The sequence below is a fragment of the Fundulus heteroclitus genome, chromosome 21 (genome assembly GCF_011125445.2).
Source record: "Fundulus heteroclitus isolate FHET01 chromosome 21, MU-UCD_Fhet_4.1, whole genome shotgun sequence".
Taxonomy (NCBI): domain Eukaryota; kingdom Metazoa; phylum Chordata; class Actinopteri; order Cyprinodontiformes; family Fundulidae; genus Fundulus; species Fundulus heteroclitus.
This window is the reverse complement of record NC_046381.1, coordinates 21,579,612-21,602,926: the sequence shown is the minus strand read 5'-3', so window position 1 is coordinate 21,602,926 and position 23,315 is coordinate 21,579,612. Positions and strand designations below refer to the sequence as shown.

The 23,315-nt window shown below is 42.3% G+C and overlaps 1 protein-coding gene across 2 annotated transcripts in view; it reads right to left on the bottom strand.

The window, feature by feature from the left end:
• Positions 1-23,315, bottom strand: part of LOC105918014 (ATP-binding cassette sub-family D member 3) — a 92,193-nt gene that overhangs the window by 28,795 nt on the left and 40,083 nt on the right. Inside the window, exons 13-18 of one of the 2 annotated variants that reach the window (XM_036124859.1) lie at positions 21,024-21,115; positions 17,223-17,314; positions 17,056-17,125; positions 16,897-16,960; positions 16,077-16,154; positions 9,826-9,891 (exon numbers count right to left, since the gene is read on the bottom strand). In XM_036124859.1, coding sequence (XP_035980752.1) covers positions 9,826-9,891; positions 16,077-16,154; positions 16,897-16,960; positions 17,056-17,125; positions 17,223-17,314; positions 21,024-21,115 — 462 coding nt within the window. The remainder of the gene's footprint in view (positions 1-9,825; positions 9,892-16,076; positions 16,155-16,896; positions 16,961-17,055; positions 17,126-17,222; positions 17,315-21,023; positions 21,116-23,315) is intronic. The other variant, XM_036124860.1, reaches the window with a different exon arrangement.

The following is a 23,315-nucleotide window of genomic DNA, read 5'->3' as shown; positions in this document are numbered from 1 at the left end:
ATGACAAAGGTTTTCTGCAGAATCACACAGCTGCGTACTTTGTACTATCTGGAGTAAATTTACGCTTGCCTGCAAGCCGCAGCGCTTACGTTACGCGGCCAGTGTATTTCCTCATTAAAGTGACCAGATATGATTTCTTTAATGAAAACTAGGGGTGTCTTTGATTTTGTTAAACACAAAATCTCTGCCTCGAGGTTGGTTTGTTTTGTCTGAACTGCAGACATCGATGGGGGTGGGAAAGGTGAGCTTGTAAAAGCCCTACTACATCGGGACAGCGGCAGGACCGGGTAAATACCTCTTGTTGCGATAAACTTTTTTTACTCCATCATGATACACTGAAATGGGGTACAGCTTTTGCCAGGGACAGGTCATCCAAAACGGGGTCCATCTCAGGAAATCGGGGGCATCTTGTCACCCTACCGAATGGGGTGGAGTGATAATACACACTTGGGAAGAATATGTAATCCGCTTTATAATCTGGTGCATCATATATGGACAAAGACTCACATAGACACGTAAATTCACGGTGTGCCTTATACTCCAAAAAATAGGGTAGGTGTGTTTATGGCAGCTAACCAGATGTAAATGGTTGGCTAAAGAGGTAGAAGAAGACAGTATGTTTTCCCGCTGCACACAGAAAGATGTGACGATATGAAGATGGGGAATACTAACCTGACTCTCGCCAGATGTATATCGCTCCGCCTAGCTTCACTCACATACATCTGGGACATCTCCATAGGAATTGCCTTTTTTGAAGCCTGGGCCTTTTAAAAAATCCTTGCATATGATTGGATGAGCCACTTGTCTGTCATCTTTATCGATGTGCTATTTTAACCACTCACACCAAAGCTAACCCGTGACGCTGTGAGAGCGACGCAGGAAAAAAAACACCTTTTTTTAATGTATTTGCGGCTCTAGTGACATGCGTTTTATTGACAGTGAGCTGAAGGGAAGAGGGGGGAAGACAGGCGCCGTGGGTCGGATTCGATCCTGGGCCGACCGCGTTGAGGACTAAAGGCCTCCTAATATGGTTTGCGCTAACCGGGGCGCATCCGCAGCGGACGCGCCCCGGAAAAAAAACTTGCCAAATGTGGTCGGGAGAAGGGCGAAAACATCGTTTCCACCAACAAAAGCCTTCAGAGCCGTTCTCTGATGTTCTTTTAATGAAACAATATTAGGTAGATTGGACAACACGGAAGAAATAGCAGCATCAATGTTAACGCTTGCTTCCTCGATGCGAGCCCCCATTGCTATCAAAACTGTCTCACATCACGGTCGCTTCTCCACTATGTCACATCTATGAAATTCCAGCCCTGCGTCCTGATTGGCTAGTCAATAAAATTGGTTGGAGAAATCACTCTCTATGGGAGATGTCCCAGATGTGTGTGAGTGAAGCTAGGCGGAGCAACATACTTCTGGCGAGAGTCAGGTTAGGGGAATACAGCCTGTATGTGAAGAACATATGGATGTTTTTCAACTAAATAAAAGCTGAATGCTGTGGGTAGTTGTTTTAGACTTCATTTATGCTACAGGTGATGCAAGCACAAACCAAAATCCTTGTTCGTACCCACCCACAGGCTAGGCCAATAAACTCACCTTTGAAAGGATGCCAATATGTTGTGTATGCTGTTTTCAGTTACAGAATAAACAGTAAAAACATAGCATTTAACAAAACTGTGCCACTTGAAACATTTAATGTCAGTACAGGCAAACTTGTTCGGCGAGGGCTACTTTGAATCCGACCATTTTGAATGAGGATGGTGCACGCGAGGTGCACAACCTTGCTCTGCGGCTGATCACGGTACCCCCGCTCGGGGACAACATGATTGCGTCACTTTTGGCACACGCACCCTCATGCCTTGAGTAGATTGCATCAAGCCTTGACAAGCAGCATTCACTCCTCCTGAAGGAGCGTAGAGCCACAGGGACAGTTGCCTGCATTGTCCATGGCTTTGCAGCAATCCCTCATACTGAGCAAGCATGAAGCAACAGTGGAGAGGAAAACTCCCCTTTAACGGGAAGAAAAAACCTCCAGCAGAACCAGGCTCAGTGTGAACGGTCATCTGCCTCGACCGACTCGGGGCTAGAGAAGACAGAGCAGACACACAATAACACATTGAAAAGCGCACATTGATTCAGGAATCTTTTCTATGTTATATGGTAATAGCAGGTGGTCTGTCTTCCCTGGAAGATGTCACAGTTAACAGAACGCCAGACCAGGTGCACCTACTATGAAGAAAAAAAAATGACAGAACAAAAAGTTAAAAGCTGAAATGACAACAAGCAATGCAAATTGGAGAACAGTAGGAGAACTCAGCAGAGTAAAGCCTCATTTACACAACCCCTTGTTAAACCAATCCATGCCAAACTCGGTCCAAGCTTGGATCAGTTAACCCTGTCGAGCTTGCTTCTGACGACCGTTTACACATCACGCAAGCACGGTTCCTCGCCTCCTAGTGATGATCTACGGTACTACTGCTCTCTAGGATTAAAGGAGGGACTCAAGCAAATCAAAATGGCGCCGCCCGAAACATTCAGGAAGTTATACTTGGTTATAATTGTGATATTTCGTTGTTTGCGTAGAGTCAGGCAAAGAAGGCAACATTTGGTGAATTTACTTGACAGAGTCGGCTTTTGGGAAGTGGATAAGACAAACGAGCGTCTAATCAGGGCTTACAGACGCAAGAAACAACGACAGGCGTTAAGGCTCATCACACTGCGAAGCAGAATCATCACTGGAAACCGTGTGGCACGGTAAGGAAGCTAGTACTTTTGAGAATGTCTGAAACCGCAAAATTAGTCAGCTGACTGTAAGGAGATGTTTACTGGTCTGCTCATGCGCTCTTTGTTGTTGTGATATTATAGCCATGATCATCAAAATGGTTTGATTGAATGAGAGTAAAATCTGACCATTCAGCCACAAGGGAGAGAGGCACAGCCCCTCTCTCTCTCTCAGCAGGATGCCAGCTGGGGACCACTCCCCACAGATAAAAGTGAGAGCACACATTCTTCAGACACTTCTTCAGCTCTTCTGTTCTGTGACCCAATCTCCTCTCCAAGCAGCTCAGACTATGGGCCCTGCACGGGCCCATGACTGACACACAAGCCATGCTTGACCCAGGGTCTGCTGAACTCACCTGCTGCTTCAATGGAATGACCAAGGGGAAGCAGAGGACCTGACTGAATCCGGATAAACAACACACTGGAACAGAGCTAAGTTTCACTCTGACTGCTGAGCAAACCAGCCGCAAAGTACAGATTGCCGAAACAGCTTTGTTCAATTTTGTCAGCTGTTTCAGGAGAGACGGTGGATGCCTCCCCTCACCAAACAAGCTGAGCGATCGGACTATTGAATGGACATCGGTACCGACCACACATGCGTGTTTCTGCTAGGCCGCAGAAACCCCAAGCATTCCCTCCACACGCTGTTGGTTAGCTCATAGCTGGAGAGCTAAGTGCTAGCCCGCCAACAACAAACAAACAATTCTCCCTGCTTTTACGTCCTTCCTGGAATGGCTAAAGTGGACAGAACTGACACGAGGCAAGAGACAGGTTTGGACAGGGAGCTGAGGGAGAAGTTAAAAGGTTTATTGTGAAATGTCTTGTAAACCGTTGTACACATGGTGCTTTAGAACAAAGGGCTAACGGACGTAGCTCACGCTAGCCTTCGTTTCATGGTATTGCTAATATCATTTGAGTGTGTTTTTCTTTTGTTATAACAAGGTTACCTCCACAAGGGTTCATACATTGATGGGACATTAATGTTTACATTATCCAGCCCACTCATTATGACTAAAAATAAAGCTAAAGCCTTTATCTGTTAGCGCTAAATGCCCGCTAGCCAAACTGCTATTAGCCTTGCTAACATCTGGTTTCGGACATTTCAAAAGGAGCAGTTTTGAAGCATAAAAGCTTAACCGTTCTGCTCGGCCATCCTTCGATGGGGCTATGAGCCTTATCCCAGCATTACTATTGAATATTAATGTTGGTAAAGGCAATTTTGATAACTTTAACTTGTAACCTCATAGCCACCGATTTGCTACAGCGACCCCAGACGCCCGGAGGGAGAATCGCATTAACAAACTCGGTCGTAAGGGTTTAAATTATTTTACTAGGCAAATCAGTAACCAGAATGTTATTTTCTCAAAATAATGTTCTGGTTAACTTGTGCTTTGCATTGTGAATGGGTTGAAACATATGTCGAATGTTGTTCTGAATTAGTTAAGCTAATTTAACCACGAATCACATTCTTCAAGGTGAACTTCGGTTCTTTAACTTAAACAAAATATTATTTCATCAAATAATGCTTGTTTAACTTGGGCTTTGCATTGTGAATGGGTTGAAACACATGCCAAATGTTTTTTAAGTCCATTCCATTCTTTTTGGAATCAGATCTTCAGTGAACAAGGATTCACTGAATTAATCTGATTATGATCAACCACTTTCGTTTTGTCTTTTGTTTATTTTGCATGTAAATAGTTCCTTAGCTTTGCTTCTTTTTATCTTAATTTTGCTTAGTAGTTTAGTTAAGTTTCACTAGCCTAGTAGAGAGGATTTGTTAATCGAAATATTGTGTTAATTCAGATAAACAACATTACACAGTGATGTTCTCTGGATGTTCATTTTATTTCTGTTATTAAATTCTTGGACTTGAAAACAAGTTGTCAATAGACAGACTGTTTTTCCAGATTAGTTAGGATTCCTCATGGTGTGTAGAGCGCCATTTTTTCTCCAATTTCCTAACATTGTGCTTCAAAGAACACAGCTCTAAATTAAACCAGGGAGCCAGTTTACTGTGAATAATCATCCTCTTTTTCAAGGGAGCTACATTATCTAATGCAAAACAATGAGGAAGTGACACCATTAACAAAAGTGTCTATTTGTGAATGGGAAGAAACAACATTGCTGTCATCTGCAGGGCATTTCTGCGATACTGAGGATATTAAAACGGGGACAGACTCTAAAGTTTGATACAGCATTATCTGACTACTATAAGGAAACCTTCTTTTGGGGATGGAGAACTCAGTTAAACTGAACTCAAAGGTCATTAGAAATGGTCAGATAGGACAGGGTTGTGAGGAAATGCTGTTAATTCTTCGCAATCAATGCTATATGTCAGTACAAGGTCCAAAGTACGAAGGCAAGAATGTGTCGGTTTATGCACATTTTGAGCAAAACTAATTGAATCTAGGATAGTTTTAATCCTAGATTAAAACTATCCAAACCAATCACAAACTCAGGATAGATCCATCCAAAAGAACACGTGCTCAGAGAGCACGTGTTCTTTTTTTCCTTTTTAACTCTCCTATTACACCATCTACTTCATACAAGGCCAAACACAACCTCGAACAACGCAGGACACATAACCAACACTATGATGACGTTATACATTTTAATTTAACACAGATCACACATTAAAATAATCAGTTTTTGAAGTTTAACAAAACGGTTAAACGGTTAGGCAGAGGAATAACTAAACACCAGACATAGAAAGCAGGAGACAAGGGGAGACTTAGACTGCGACAGAGAAGCTGATGGAAGGATAGGGGAGAAAGCCATTGTGAGGCTAAAGCTAGGCTAGGCTAAAGCTAGGCTAGCAACCTCTTACCAGGCAGAGAAAAGCAAACCGTGTGAAACACGAGGAGTTCCCATATGTGAAGTGCAGCAGAGAATGTGTTTTAAAAGTGCTTATGTGTTAGAAACAGATAGATGTCACAACAAAGACTAAAGATAAACCGCAAACATTTAAAACATTTATAAATTTTTTTTTGGCTGATGCGATTTATATTCTGGAGCGATTTATAATCTGAAAAATACGGTAATTTAAAAACATATGATTGAAGAACACCGATTACGGCTGGTTATTGCTGTATTATTTCTTTCTTCCTTCATTTCATAGCAGCGATTCCACAATGTAAATTTTAAGATCTTTCAGCATGCTTGCTCGGTGTGAAGGGATTACTGCAAAGCCATTGACAATGCAGACGACTGTCCACTGTGGCTCCAAGCTCTTTCTGGAGGAGTGAATGCTGCTTGTCAAGACTCGATGCAATCTACTGGGTTTCATTAGCTTGAAAACCTTTTGACCAATCTGTCTGGAGGATTTGCACATACATGATCAGACAAGAAATCATTTAGAAATTAAATAAACCTACGGGTAATGACAGCGTTGTGGTCACCAGCATCAGTGTTGGTACAGAAGTTGTTTTTTTAAATTAGTTTGTTCAAAAACCCCAACCTGAATTCACCCATGTTCAGAAATCATTCTTCAGTAAAGTGCACAGAGCATAGACTAAAATTGGGCTTATAACTGTTTGGTTTTTCCTAGGGCTGGACAATAATTCAATAACAATATATATCGATCGATAGACGTGTGGCACGATAGGAAAAAAAGGGTCGATAAAAGTTTGATATAGACAGTTTTCCTTCCTTCCTTTCAGCCTATCATATTAGTTGATGCTACAGTCATTACTTCCTCTTGACCAATCGTAATCGCGGACCCAGGCACGCCGTCACAAAGCGCCGCCCTCTCAAACCACAACACAGAGCACGTGAATATGTCGCAGCAAGGAGCGGCGGAGGAAACGGTCCCAAAATGGGGTTTTACTAGTTCGCCGGTATGACAGAAATAGACCACAGTGATTTGTAAAACTTGCAAGGAACCACTAAAAACAAAGTCTGGTAAGGCAACCAACTTGTTTCATCACGTAAGCCGCTCACACCCGCAGCAGCGCGAGCTGTGTCAGCCCCGCGCGACTCCGCGTCGTCTTCGTAGGAATCTTCTGGAAGTTCTTCCAAAACAAAGAAGGTATAGCAGCTAAACTGGGCTCCCTTCTTTGTGATAAAATGACAAAGCGTCCAAGCGGCATAAGGACATCACGCATGCAGTAATATGCTTCATAGTGATGGATATGCTGCTGTTGTCTGCAGTTGAAAAACCTGGCTTCAAACAATTACCTGCCACTCTAGATTCGAGATATAAAGTTCCAGGATGCAAGTTTTTCTCTAACAGTGCTACCTAAATTGTGCAACTAGTGCCGCGAATCAGTGCAAAATGAGCTGTAATCTGTGTCTTTTCATGCCACAACCTCGGACCTCAGCCCTGCGTACACCTCTCAATTATGAAACCTGAGAAGTTACTAGTGTACTATTCCCACCTACAGGGGTTGGACAATGAAACTGAAACACCTGGTTTTAGACCACAATAATTTATTAGTATGGTGTAGGGCCTCCTTTTGCGGCCAATACAGCGTCAATTTGTCTTGTGAATGACATATACAAGTCCTGCACAGTGGTCAGAGGGATTTTAAGCCATTCTTCTTGCAGGACAGTGGCCAGGTCACGACGTGATGCTGGTGGAGGAAAATGTTTCCTGACTCGCTCCTCCAAAACACCCCAAAGTGGCTCAATAATATTTAGATCTGGTGACTGTGCAGGCCATGGGAGATGTTCAACTTCACTTTCATGTTCATTAAACCAATCTTTCACCAGTCTTGCTGTGTGTATTGGTGCATTGTCATCCTGATACACGGCGCCTCCTTTAGGATACAATGTTTGAACCACTGGATGCACATGGTCCTCCAGAATTGTTCGATAGTCCTTGGCAGTGACGCGCCCATCTAGCCTAAGTATGGGGCCATGGGAATGCCCAAACCATCACTGATCCAGTCCAAACCATCACTGATCCACCCCCATGCTTCACTCTGGGCATGCAACAGTCTGGGTGGTACGCTTCTTTGGGGCTTCTCCACACCGTAACTCTCCCGGATGTGGGGTAAACAGTAAAGGTGGACTCATCAGAGAACAATACATGTTTCAAATTGTCCACAGCCCAAGATTTGCGCTCCTTGCACCATTGAAGATTGGCCACCAGGCTGGTCCAATTTAGCCATGAAACCTCCCACGCTAAAATGAAAGGTGTTTCAGTTTCATTGTCCAACCCCTGTAAATAGGCTATTTTATTTATTTATTTGGTATATTTATTTTGGTCATTTTACTGGTCACTTTTGTTTATTCTTTGTCAGTATTTAATAACATAACTCAGGTCTCTTAAGTTATTTTTCTTTAAAAAAAATTCTGTTATGGTTAAAAACGTTGGTTAAATAAAGATTTAATTGGAATTCTGTGTTTGTGTTTATTAAAATTAAATCATTTAGCAATATCATAAAATGTCCAGGCAGAGCTGCACATAAAATATGGTTTTAAATATTTTCAATAATTATCGATATCGATCAATATGCATTTTTTTCCCTTATAAATTAACTTGTGCCACCATTTTTTTAATCTCTCATCCCTTGGGAATTAGTGGAAACTTCCATCTGTTTTTGAGTACCCTTGGACATAATAGTTACCATTGTTAGTAGCCATCCTCTTCTGAAGTGGAGTAGTCAAACATGCTAGCGCCACTCACGCCATTAAATTATCTTGCTGATGTATCATCTGGGGGAGGAGGGGAAGGGACGGGGAAGGGACGGGGAAGTGTGTGCTGATGGTGTGTGCTGATTTGTCGGTTTTTGAGCAAAAGAACAAAGCTTACTGCCCATGAGCTTGACATGGCCTCATCAGTCCACAACAGATCATATTATATCCCCAAAACCACAGAAAAATGAAAATTTTGCCATGACCTCACAGCTCTGGTGAAGGTCATGAATTATATTCTCATGGCCTAAGATAATGGACTTGTCCTGTTAGATCTCAGTGCTGCATTTGATACAGTTGAATACAATATCCTGCTAAAAAGACTTAACTATAAACTATAACTATAAAGCCATCTCTATAGTTATGCTGCTATTAGCTTAGGCTGCTGGAGGACATCAGGGTCTACTTCTCTTACTCTGCTGAGTTCTACTGTTCTCCAATTTGCATTGCTTGTTGTCGTTTTAGCTTTTTACGTTTTGTTCTCTTTAATTTTTTTCTTCATAATAGGTACACCTGGTCTGGCATTCTGTTAGCTGTGACATAACCCAGGGAAGACAGATCACCCGCTATTACCATATAGTGTTGAAAAGATTACTGAACCAATGTGTGCTTTTCTGCTTTTTTTGTCTCTATTATCGTGTGTCTGCTCTGTCTTCTCTAACCCCGAGTCAGTCCAGGCAGATGACCGCTCAAACTGAGCCTGGTTCTGCTGGAGGTTTTATCCTTCTCATTAAAGGGGAGTTTTCCCGTCTAGTGTCGCTTCATGCTTGCTCAGTATGAGGGATTGCTGCAAAGCCATGGACAATACCGATGACTGTCCCTGTGGCTCTACGCTCCTTCAGGAGGACTGAATGCTGCTTGTCAAGACTTGACACAATCGACTGGGTTTCATTAGATAGCAATTTTTTTTTTACTATTGTGTATGATTTGATAGAATCTGTATAATCAGATTCAATTTGACTTTGGAAAGTGCCTTGAAATGACATGTTTCATGATTTTGTGCAATATAAATAAAATTGAATTGAATTAAGATATGCATTTTAAGCATCATAAGTTCTTTAAACTGCATATCTGGAATAAATGTTCAGACTTTGTAGACGCATAGGTTCTGATCTGATCATGACCAGTTTACTTTAGCAGTCTCTCAGGTGCTAAGGTGCGCTTGCACACACCTGAGCTACTTCAAAATGCTGCTGCATATTATCTCATATTGTTCAATAATAGGCTGATGTTTTTTCCCAATTGTTTTCCTTTAATATTGCACCTTTTTACGTATATGCCATATTACCAATAATTTAGCTAAATTTACTCTGGTATTTATTTATTTTTGTACTTTTAACTAACAAACCTGAGCCAAACTCTGAATATTAACCAAACTGCAAAGAAAAATGAGAGGAGGTGGTTTACCTGTGGAACATAGAACAGCTTTCCTCGCTCAGGTTTCGTCAGACTTCCACCAAACAATGGCCACAACTACGAAGAAAAATAAACAAAGCAACAATACATAAGGGATTGAGTCATGGATAAACTTTGGCAGTTGTCAGACTGACTCACTTGTTTCTATTTTCTAAAGAAATCCTTAATCCTATTTCAATGGTAAGGTTGATTTTACAAAGAGAAATCTCCATGGCTAAAGGAGAACAGTTGCACTTTTTACCTGAAACATCAAATTTGTGATTTAAGCCTGCTTTTAAATATCTTACTCTGTTGCATAGTTCTTTAAAGTATTATTCTATGTCTGTATTTATGCTAAAATCCTTATAATGAGTATTAAAGAATTTATTGCATTGAAACTCATACTATAAGTAAAACATGCCTTTCAGAGATCAGTTACATTAGGTAATACATATGAACTTCTTAACTGTACAGATAGATTTCAAAACACCTAGAGGGTGCAGCTTGAACACATCTTCAGTGAAGGACCCAGGGTCATAAGGTGTTTCGGGTATTTGATCTTCAGATACCCTCACCTGGGCAACCCAACTGCGGTTGATCAGGCCCTAGTTTGTGTTCAAGCAGCGCGTTACTCCATGCGTCTCCCCTCTTGATCCACAGCCACCTTGAGGCTTTTTCAGCAGCCTCACTGATGTCTCTGATGGCTCTTCTCTCAGGCAACCCTCTGATACCAAGGAGCCTGAATGCCCGATGCACTGTTTGACCTAGGAAGCCCCTGCAGCCCACTTCTACTGGCTCCAGGTGATCCTCTGCATGCCTCAATCAGCTCAAGATATTTAACCTTCTTCCTTTCGTGAGCCTCCTCCATCCTTGTCTTCCCAGGGGACTGTAAGCTCCATTAGCACAACTTGCTTTTTCGAGTCAGGTGTCAAGGCCTGATCTGGGCTCAGTGACATCCTTGCAATGTGCTTTGGGAACTTTAACTGCCTCCCGAAGTCCACATGCAACTGCGAATCACGGGCTATGGCTAGCAGTCCAGTTGTGGCCTTACCTTCTCCCCGAGGTTTCTCTCCCACCCTGACGAAGGAGATATTGTGCCTCAATGGGGACTGATGCTTTGACTCCCAGATTCCGGTGTAGATGGTGTCTGCTACTGCTTTCAACACCTGGTTAAGGCGTCACATGTACCTCCCCTCTCCTAGCACTTCAGGGAACCATGAGCCGGGCACAGTGGGCATGTTGCTGCTTTTGCAATGCCCCAGGTATAAAGGTTAGATGGACTTGGAAGGACATCATACACCGACTGGATCAGGAACTTAATTCTTGCTGGTTTAGACTTCAATAGTTCTGTCCAGGTGATTTCCGGGCAGATGCATGGTCCCAATTAGCCCAGGCTCCTTGCTGGTGCATTGCCACAGTTCTACCTTGGCGTTCCTCCTCCACCTCTGCACGAAACTCTCCCTGCACCATCTGGCGTCACTCTTGTCCTCGGGCTTGGTCATAGTGTGGCTTTGTGTCGCTACCTAGACCAGCTCGTCCAACTGCCACAGAGCCAACTAAGACGCTATGTCTTAGTCTCGCTTCTGCTTGGTCAACTGCCTCTTGTGCTCGCCATTTCCTCCCAAGTACATCAAATATATCAATATATCACTGATTCTTCCATGGGAAGAACAGTCCAAGTAACAAACGTTAACATCATCAATTAGAGTTTATCAACATTAAATTAAATCCCAGTTGTCATTATGATTCATATTCCCCATAATGATAAACAGTATGACTATAGTTTTTGTGACTGGGCTTGGGACTTTTTGACAGGGCTTATGGTTGGAGTGGTTTGACTTGCCCTGAGCTGTTTCTGTGGTTGTGCTGATGTGGGCTTGGGCTGCTGGAGGACATCATCGTCTATTTTTCTCACTCTCCTGAGTTCTCCCACTGTTCTCCAATTTTCATTGCTTTTTGTTATTTCAGCTTTAAACTTTTCTTCACAGTAGGTACACCTGGTTTGATGTTCTGCTCGCTGTGACACAATCCAGGGAAAATAGATCATCCGCTATTAACATATAACAGAAAGGGAATCCTGGATCAATGTGTGCTTCTGGGCTTTTTTTGTCTCTCTTTTGTGTCTCTGCTCTGTCTTCCCTTTTTTTTACCCTAGACTTCCTGTTTTCCTTTGTGTTCTTAGTTCTAGCTTTAGTTATCTAGTTCTTTATCAGTTTAGCTGTACCAGCCCTCATCTCCCTGTTCTGCTTTGTTTCATAGTTTTGCTTTAGCGTTTGGTTTCTTTCCTAGTCTACCAGTCTTGTTTTGATTTTTCTGTTTTAGACCCGTAGTTCCGGCTTTAGACCCTGTAGTTTCGTCAGCCCTGTAGTCCCTGTCTAGCTCCTGTAGTTCCAGTCTTGACCCTGTAGTCCCTGTCTAGCCCTGTAGTTCTAGTCTTAGTTCTGTATTTGTTTTTTTATTAAGTTTTGTTTGTCTTTATTTTCCCCCCTTAGTATCTATGTGTCTGGGTTCCTGCGCTGTATGGGTTCCTGCGCTGTATGGATTCCAGCGCTCTTAAAGGTCCCTGCGCTCTCTAAGGTCCCTGCGCTTTCGAGGTCCCTACGCTTTACTTCTCCTGTTTTTCTTTGTTTTATTTTAGCCCTGTTTAGGTTAGTATTGTTCCCTCTAGCCTTCAGTAGTTTTTATTTTGTTCTGATTTCCCCTAGTGTCTCTGTTCTGTTCACCTAGCCCTCTTAGTTCTTGTTGTTTTCCTGTTTAGCCGCCGCCAGAGCCCTCCGGCGTTCCTAAGTCGCCAGCTGAGCGCTCTGACGTGCCCAGCCTGTCGCTGCCCAGCGCATGCAAGTCGCTGCCAGAGCCCTCCGGCGCTCCCATGTCGCCGGCAGAGCCCTCTGGTGCGCCAGACTGTCGCTGCCCTGCGCACGCAGGTCGCCGCCAGAGCCCTCCGGTGCTTAGAAGTCGCTGTCTGTGCCCTCTGGCGCGCCTGGCCTGTCGCTGCCCAGCGCACGCAGGTCGCCACCAGAGCCCTCCAGTGCTTATAGTCGCTGTCTGTGCCCTCGAGCGCACCTGGCATGTTGTTGCCTTGCTCACCCTCTAGTTCTTGGTGTTTGCATTTTTCTTGGTTCCCCAGTGTGTTTAGTCCCCCTCTGTTCTCGGTTCCCCGGCGTGTTTAGACGCCCTCTGTTCTCGGTTCCCCGGCGTGTTTAGACGCCCTCTGTTCTCGGTTCCCCGGCGTGTTTAGACGCCCTCTGTTCTCGGTTCCCTGGCGTGTTTAGACGCCCTCAGTTCCCTGGTATTTAGGTCTTGGTTTCCTGGTGTTTAGATTCCTGGCGTTTAGATTTAGTGTTCCCTGGCGTTTTAGAAGTTCCTGTTTCCCTTGTGCCCCGGCGTTCCCCTTGCGCCCCGGCGATCTCCTTCCTCGCGCCCCGGCGTTTTCCTCGCGTCCCGGTGTTCTCTTTCTTCGCGCCCCGGCGTTCTCTTCCCCAAGCCCTGGTGTTTCCCTCACGCCCCGGCGGGTTTCCCCAGGTGTTTCTGTACACCAGACGTGTTCCAGCGTGTGTTGTTGAGCCTTGGTGTTTTCGTACGCTTGTTCTTCCCTCTGGCGTCGCCGTACGCCTGTCCTTCCCTTTGGCGTTGTCGTACGCCCGTTCCTTCCCTTTGGCGTTGTCGTAAAGCCCGTTCCTTCCCTTTGGCGTTGTCGTACGCCCGTTCCTTCCCTTTGGCGTTAAGTACGCCCGTTCCTTCCCTTTGGCGCTGTCGTACGCCCGTTCCTTCCCTTTGGCGTTAAGTACGCCCGTTCCTTCCCTTTGGCGTTGTCGTACGCCCGTTCCTTCCCTTTGGCGTTGTCGTACGCCCGTTCCTTCCCTTTGGCGTTAAGTACGCCCGTTCCTTCCCTTTGGCGCTGTCGTGCGCCCGTTCCTTCCCTTTGGCGCTGTCGTGCGCCCGTACCTTCCCTTTGGCGCTGTCGTGCGCCCGTACCTTCCCTTTGGCGTTTCCGTACGCCCGTCCTTCCCTCTGGCGTTTCCGTACGCCCGTCCTTCCCTCTGGCGTTTCCATACGCCCGTCCTTCCCTCTGGCGTTTCCGTACGCCCGTCCTTCCCCCCTGGCGTTTGTGCACGCCTGTCTTGTCTCCCTGGTGTTTCCTTTCGCCTGTTTCCCAGAGTTCTCTGGACTTTCGGTTCCCCAGAGTTTTCTAGCCTCTTTGGTTCCTCCGTGCTTTTGACCCCTGGTTTCCCTGTGTTCTCTAGCCCCTTTGGTTCCCTAGTGTTGTCTAGCCCCTTTGGTTCCCTTTGTTCTCTAGCCTTTGGTCCTCCGTGTTCGTGACCTTTTGGTTTCCCGTTTTCTCTAGTTTTGTTGGTTCCCCAGTGTTTCTCCTAGGCTTTTGGTTCCCCTGTGTTCTGTTTTTTGTTTTTTGTTTGACTCTTTTTGTTTGACTCTTCTTGTCAGCTCAGTTTTTTGTTACCGTCAGCCTGAAGACTTCCTTCAACTTGGTTTTTTGTTACAGTCAGCCAATAGACTTTCCGTCAGCTTTGTTTTGTCCAGTCTCAGCCTAGATCCAGCTCAGCTCTGTTCCCACTCCTGCTCTCATCTCCTGGTGAGCTGTTCCGGTCTCTAGTCCACGGTTCAGAGGATCTGCTCTCCAGTGCACGGCTCAGACGTTCTGCTCTCCAGTGCACGGCTCAGACGTTCTGCTCTCCAGTGCACGGCTCAGATGTTCTGCTCTCCAGTGCACTGCTCAGATGTTCTGCTCTCCAGTGCACGGCTCAGAGGTTCTGCTCTCAAGTCCATGGCTCAGAAGTTCTGCTCTCCACGACCCCAGCTCAGATGCTCCGTCCTGGTCGCTAGTCTTCGGCTCCAGAGTTCCTCCCGGTCAGTCACTCCACACGCCTCCTGCCGGCCAGCTTCTGCACCCTACACCTCCGTCCGTTGAATGACTCTGATCCCATCATCATCCATCTTCCACACTTTTCAATAAACTCACTCTTAAGAACTAGCTCTGTGTGTGCGTGCTGTGTCCGGGTTCATCCTAGACAAATATAACAATAAGTATTTACAAATTAAACATTTTATTATGTCAAAACATAAAACGATTGAATCCAAACCACCGCTTTCATACCTAGAGAATATTGTGCTAGGAAATTTAGAGAAGAGAGGTCATATTTCTTTATTTTATAGAGCTTTACTAAGGCACGATGAGGAATCCACTGCAGATAAATTGGATGCATGGGGAGCTGACATTCGAGAAGAGATACAAGTAGCGGACTGGAATACTGCATGCGTAAAGGCCCAAAAGCAATCAATCAATACAAGCATGAAACTCCTTCAGTACAAGTGGTTAATGAGAACTTACATAACTCCAGTCAAATTGAATCGCTGGACACCTAACATCCCAGATATCTGCTGTAAATGTTTGGTTGGAAGGGGTACTCTCTTTCACTGTGTATGGGAGTGTCCAAAGTTACAACAATATTGGAACTTGGTTACACAAACTTTGTCAGAGATTGTTGGAGTGAATGTACCTGCTGAGGCCAAAATGTGTGTTTTGGGTATTTATTCAGAGAATTGTGCTTTTAATTCCAGTCGGTTAAAATTGATTGACTTTGGACTCCTGCAGGCCAGGAGATTAATATCTCTGTACTGGAAAAAAATGGATATACCATCAAAGCACATGTGGGTGAAGGAGATGGCATCGTGTATGGCTCTGGAGCGACTCACTTATATTGTCAGAGGAAAAGGAGCGAAATTTGAAAAGAGATGGTCACCATTGACCGAGTTTCTGAAACATTACAAAGGACATAAAGAGAACTGTGCAGAGATGGCTGGGTTTTTTTTTTTTCTTCTTGTTTTTTTCTAGTTTATTTGTGTTTGTTTGCTTTGGGGACTAAGTTATTTAATGAGAATCTGTGTTAAGTGTATCACTGTCACTTGCTCTTTCTGTTATGTTATAAGATTCAATAAAAAAAAAAGAAATATAAAGAGGCCTGCTGCGGGCCTGAACAGTATATGTGCATCATGGGACTGATCAACCACCTTTTGCACCATGTTTTATGTTCATCTGTCATGTAAGAGCTGTCATGTAGGTTTTGTGTTTGTTCTGTTCTGTGTCTAATATGTCAGACACTGTTTGTTTAAACACTGAAAATGCAATAAAAAAAAAAGTTATTTTAGTAGAGCTGTTTTGACAGTATGGTTCAAATGAGAAGAATTTCTAACCCAGAATGAGGTCAAGCTGTGTTACTTAGAGAAATGAAACGGAACAAACTCACCTCTCCAAGCACTCTAAACAAGGAGCTTTTTCCACAGCCGTTTGGTCCACACACAAGAACATTGGTGCCAGACCTCACCTTCAAAATACATATACGAAAACTTATGAGCTTACTGAACATTTTCTTGTTTCTCTTATTCAAACACCACATTTGCATCCCTTTGGGATACTGAGAGTATCATTCAAGGCCACCCAGACTAGTTTCACACATCAACACCGTTATGTTAGATATATACTTTCCATTTATCCTTTTTAATAGTTGTACAGACAAGAATGAAGACATGGTGCAGAATCAAGGCTGTGTAATAAAAGAGTACATACTTTTTAACATGGTTACTCTGTTCCATGTAGGCTGCTGCCCTTTATTTTCATTTTTGAAACAACATATAGTGGAGAGACATTCTCTGCTATATTGTGTGTCTCTACATATAATGAAGGGCTGCTTAAAAAACAAACAAAAAAAAAAAAAACAACAGGGCTATTTTATGATCCCAGCCAAGCACTGAACAGCACTAACGGTTGTTGCCAGCTGTTATTTTGCTAACAAAGCTAACAAAGGTACTCAATGTAATACATTATCTGAGTATTCTCTATTTCCATATGTTCTTTGCAGTTAGCCAATTGGAGCAAAGCAGTCACAGTATGTTGCAACAAAGTTGCTTAATTTTCATATTAAATATTTTAATAAGTTTATGAAAAAAGTAAACAAAATATTAATGAATGGATTGTTCAGGTACTCTATGGTGGTTGTTCATTTCAGTTACTGAGTAGATAAGCAATGTTCATCTATCCTCTGGCCATAGTCCTTCAGAACTCCATACCTCAAATGTGAGGTCTCTGATCAGTAGGTCTCCGTTTGGTGTTGCAAGTGGAGTGTGGTCAAACCTGTAAAATGACAGAAAAAAAGGTTTATGCCAAAGAGGCAAAAAAAATAATCAAAGATAACTCTGTTTTATCAAAACACTGAACATGAAACTTACTTAATAATATGGTCTCTGTTAATCACTTGACCACTTCCAGGGACCAGTATGTTTTTTTCTGCAGTCTCTGCTTCAAAAGAATGACACAAAAGAAACCACTGGGTTTTGAAAAGACAGCTTTAGTCATAATACATGACAACTACTTTGAGTGAAACAAGTTTTAGTACCCCTGTCCTGTTGGGAAACCATGGTGCGTTCATATTTGCCAGCATTCAGCTCCTTCAAAACTGTCATCAGTTCAGTGATTCGAGCAGTGAACCTAAACAGACCACACAAAAATAACATTTGATTTCATGTTTTCATTGTGTACATTCATACATTATGTACAGGTACATCTAAAAAAAATTAAAAATTAAAAATTTGCATATGTTTTGTCCCTCATTTTGCAGGGGGACTGGATACCAGATCTCAAAGAGAAAACACAGGGATGCAGACTACATAAACAATCGCTGGTGTACAGATGTCACACTGATGAAGAAATAATGCACCCCTCACTTAGAGACATCGCTCTCATGTAAACCCTGCATTTACATGACCATTTTAGGCAGGTGTTAGTGAGGTGTTACTACACCTGGCTGAGCAGATAACTAACCTGGACAAAAAACATTCGGATTTCATGATCATTGTTCTTGGTGACTAACAGAGCGAACCTCAGCAATGAAGTTCCAAAGTCCTGCCAGCATATTAAAAGTTCCACACGAACATACTGGACCACTGCTACACTACATTAAAGGATGCTTACCACTCTGTCCCCATCCTAACACACAGGCAGAAACTGAAATCTGCAAAAGCTGTTGTTGAAGGAGTTATAAGTAATACTGACACCTTGTGACTCAAGTTGGTACAACAGCTTGCCAATCAACAATCTAATAGGCTGCTTTTAATTGGTGTGTCATCCTCTCCCGGAGGTATAATTGCATTAGTAAAATCGAGCGTTCTAGAAGTTTACTGATGTTTACTAAGAAGATCATTCTTTAAAATGCTATTTCATCAAATAATGTTTTGTTTAACTCAGGATTTGCATTGTGAATGAGTTGAAACACATACCTAATGTTGTTCTGAATTAGGTAAGCTAATTTAACCACAATTCCCATTCTTTAAGATGAACTTTGGTTCTTTAACTCAGATCTGCAGTGAACCAGGATTCACTGAATTATTCTGATGATGCGGATCGACCACTTTATTTTGTCTTTTGTTTCTTTTGTGTGTAGCTCCTTAGCTTCTTTTTATCTTCATTTTGCTTAGTAGTTTTAGCTAAGTCTCACTAGTCTCGGAGACAGGATTTGTTGACTGAAATATAGTGTTAATTAAGATAAACAGCATTATATAGTGATGTTCATTTTATTTCTGTTAATAAATTCTTGAACTTGAAGAGAAGTTGTCACTCCTTACTCTATATGTGTGCAGAGTACAAGTGCTCAAATCATTTCTTTCAACTATTGTACTGATATCAGCTCTTGAGCTGATATTCACCAGACAATACCAAACAGAGTTATTTATCAAACATTAAATAACTTTAAAAACTGTGTAATTGCACAACAATAACAACAACAATGGGACATTATATTTACTCCTGCATCTTTTGTACTCTGCTACATTTACATCATTGTCTCAATTTGTCCATTTTGTTTATGGTGTATTCAAGTTTTCTATAATGTAGACTGATTTTATTAGTGGCATTATTGTGTTATTGTAAAAGTAAGTACATCATGAACAACGTACAATACAGAGTCAATTTCCCTAGTTGTGTACAAATTAAGCTGATTCTGATATCAAAAAGTAGTACTGTCAAACGATTAAAAATTTTAATTGCGATTAATCGCATAATTTCAATAGTTAACTCGAGATTAATTGCAAATTAATCGCATATTTTATCTTTTTATTTCTGAAAGTGTAAAAGCCTTTTTGGGCATTTTAATATGCAGTTTTGCAATAAATGACACTAGTAAAAGCATGCTTGTACAAAAAATATTACAATTTTTTTTATTTTCAAGCACTTTTCAGAATTGGAATGAAAACATCCTGGTGCCATAAAATATTAAACTCCGGCCAATAATGGCTAAATCACTAAACATAACGCCTGATGTGTACACAATGTGTAATTACTAGTGCTGTCAAACAATTAAAAATTTTAATCGCGATTAATCGCATAATGTCGATAGTTAACTCGAGATTAATCGCAATTAATCGCATATTTTATCCTTTTATTTCTGAAAGTGTAATAGCCTGTTTGGGCATTTTAATGTGCAATTTTGCAATAAATGACACTAATAAAATACATGCTTGTACAAAAAATATTTTTATTTTGTTATTTTTCAAGCACTTTTCAGAATTGGAATGAAAACATCCTGGTGCCAAATGTTAAACTCTGGACTATAATGGCTAAATGACTAATCATGACGCCCTGATGTTTACACCATGTGTAAACAAATGTGTAAATAAATACCTGTTTTCATGCCGATATATATTTTTTTGCCTCTTAAACAAAGCTAGACTTGGTATTATGCATAAACATATAAATTAATAAAAATTGTACATTTCAATAAAGTTATAAGTTTTGTTCATTTTTTCTCTCTCTCTCTCTCTCTCTCTCTCTCTCTCTCTCTCTCTCTCTCTCTCTCTCTCTCTCTCTCTCTCTCTCTCTCTCTCTCTCTCACACACACACACACACACACACACACACAGACATCTAATTCTGAGCTTTCACACCAACAACAATACAGGTCATTCCAGTCTTACACTTTGCTTGCAACTGGGCCAGGAGCTTAGTACCCTGAATGAGACTGTTTAGCAACTATTTAGTAACTCCAGGTCCTTTGTTTGGCAACGTGATTTAGCCTTAGTTTGTCAAATACAGAGAAAACAAATTAATAAGCATTAAAGTTTATGGGTTGGGTTTCTGCAATGTTATCAGCGTGTAACAAAATCACCATTAGAACCAATCTCTGCTAAAAATAGTGATCTACTTTCAGCAGTAATCAGTTATTGCGACCGTAAACTGCAGAAAATACGGGCAGAGTTGTTCTTGCTGCCTTTATTCCCTCGGCTCCTATGTCAGTCTAGAGAAGGTTGCGCTGCAGCGCGTTATGAGGCGGAGGGATATTTCAGCTGGTTATAATCACTGTGTCTGTAGTGTGGCAGTGTCACTTACTTTAGAGCCCAAATAAGCAACTTCTCTTTCAGAAACAAGCCCAAAAAATGCAACCTGCAACTCATGAAATTTACAAGCGACTTTCGAAAAACGAGACCCAAAGTTGTTTGAAATAAGGGTATTGGCTATAGTAAGTGCAGGTCTGATTTGCTAGTCTCTAGCACTCTTGGAACAACGGAAAGCAGCGAGGATAAAAAAAAAAAAAAACAGTCTGGAGAGCGCAGAGGGGAAAAAAAGCATTAACTCGATTAACACGCGTTAAAATAAATGTTGGCGTTATGGTCTAACAAAGTTAACGTGTTAACGCGTTAAAACTGACAGCTCTATCAAAACGTGAAAGTCGTACAAGGACTCATTACAAAGAGTGAAATTTTCTAAGACTTTATTTCTTGTAATATTGATGATTGGGCTTATAGATAATGAAAACTCAAAATTCAATGTTTTTATATTGTGAAAAAGTTATATAGTAGAAACTTCTGGTGTTTCACCCTAACCTGCAAATTAACTTCAAACAATCTGCAAAGGTTTGCTGAGCTTTTAAATTGTCTCTCAGCGCCAGTAGGCAAACAATAATGGGCAAGACTCCTGACTTGACATATGTACAGAAGACAGTCACTGACAACGCCACAAGGAGGGGAAGCCATAAAAGGTAATTGCTAAAGAATGTTGCTCATAGAGTACTGTATCCAAGTGTATGAATAGAAAGTTGAGTGGAGGGAAAAATTGTGGTAGAAAAAGGTTTACCACAAAAAACGGATAACAGCCTTATCCACAGAGTATTGCTGAGTATCATCAAGCAAAATCCAGATATACTCACCCAGAAAGGCGGGTCATCTCCCGGCCAGCTAGTACAATCCTGCCGAGGGCCTGAGACATTCTCAGGAGCATCCTGCCACTCTGGTAGTAGTCCTGATATGCAAATGGTAGAAATAGCTGTTCAACTTTGGTGTAACTGTATGTTGGACAGGTGTGTGGCATTAATTTGCAAGGGCACATTACAATGCTTTATCAGTCAGCATTGTCAAGACCTACTTGCCTAAAACATCACTTACACCAAATAGCGCAACAACGTGGATGTTTTAATCAACAATTACTTTGTGTTTACCGAATACTCTATAATATAGCTAAAATAATGTGGAAAAGTTGTGGAAAGAAAACTAGAGTGAACGTCTGTTCTTAAACTTGCCGCTGAGTGAGAATTTCTTTGCTCATTTTACTAGTAAAGTGAGGACTTTGATGTGAAGTGAGGATCTTTTTTTGACCTCACTTTTTCTGGGCTAGGGGTCAGGTTTAGCACTAAGGTGTCAATTAGGTTAGTGTACTTTTCAGACTATAAGTCGCACTAGTTTTGCCAATCCTGCAACTTATAATCAGGTGCAACTTCTATGTCAATTTTAAATGGTAAATCATAATGACCAACATGAACCAAGTAGTAAACATTAGGCTTCAGGCTTCTGAAAACTATATACTGCTCCTGTACCACTTACAAATTATTTGAAATATTAACTTATAGACAACGAAGACAGAACACATGTTTGTATGTTGTTTTGCTGTTTCAGTACGCATTTACGCAGCAGAGCATTACGTGGTGCAGCTATAAAGGAGAGCCCAGACCGAGACAGAACCCTGTTATTGGGCTGTCCATGAAGCTAATAACAAGTAGCGGTAGCTTACAGGTCTATTGTCCGGGTGTTTTACAACTTCACTGATACTGCACATGAGCTTTATGTTGCCCTCAAACATCGGTGTCATTCTGTTAGCTCAGCACGTAGTTTCACTACGTTCATGGCCTAATTTCAGCATAATTTTGACAACTTTCAGTGCAATAGCCTGTTACGCTGAAATACGCTGTCGGGAACTTTCCAGGTTGATGACTTGCTATGCTAATTTACACCATTCAATCTGCCAGGTATGTTTCATATTATTCAGCCAATTGTGGATGCAACTGTGTAATTGAATACTTTACCTCATCTGATTTTAAGAGTCAGTTTTTAGTCTTGCACTGTGTGAAATAAATTCCTAAATAAATGTAACTTATAGTCTGGTACGGCTTAGACTTTGTTGCGACTTACATGTTTTTACCCCTCCTTATGACACATTTTTTGACTGACGCGACTTATATTCCGGAGCGAATATCAAAAAGTCAAAAAATGTAGTATATACTGATAATAGTTAGGGTGAGGGTTAGGCCATAGAAAGGATTGAGAATGAATGGAGCTCCATGGAAGTTAAGCCACGGTCCTGACTTTGTATTTAAACAAGGATGGGCGTGTGTGTCTGTGTGCGCGCACTTGTTTTTGCTCCTTTGGGGGACCCAGTGGAGGGAGCCTACAAACAAAGGGGGGGTGGGGGGGGGGGGGGGTCTGTGCCTGTGTGTGGCCCAAAATCCTGGACCCCACATGACAAACCACTCTAAAGTGGCTCAGGGGCCTAAAATGTCTCTTGCTTTTTCTTTTTTTTTTTTTACTTGGCCCTTATGGTAGCAAACTCTGGAAAAGTGTGTTTGAAGTGTGTGAGCATAGTAGCAAGCAGGTACTGCAAGTATACACACTAGAGCGGCGGTTTTCAAAGTGTGAGGCGCGCCTCCCCTAGGGGGCGCCAGAGCACTTTAGGGGAGGCGCGGTGCGAGGGGAAAAAATAAACCGGAAAAGAAGGGGATGCGCGAGCAGTTTGGAGAGTATTTTGGATAGGAGACAATGGCAAACTAGTGGGTGAGAAACCCATTTTCCTTCACCGTGACACTCAAAGATGGACTTTCAGCAGGAGAGGAAGAGGCTCTGGCTGAGCTGAGCTGTGACATGGACTTGAAACAGAGGATGAGTGACGTGTCACTTGCGCACTTTTGGCTGTCAGTAGGGACTGAATTTCCACAGCTCTCCACGAAGGCAGTGAACGTGCTCATCCCCTTCACTTCAACCTATCTCTGCGAATGTGGGTTTTCCGTGCTCGCAATGATAAAAAGCAAATATCGGTCAAGGCTGCTGGTTGAAGATGATCTGTGGTTATACCTCTCCACAGTGCAACCCCGCATTAACCGGATTTGCGCATCAAAAGCACAAGCACATTGTTCCCACTATAACTAAGGTGAGCTGTACAGTAATGTTGCCAA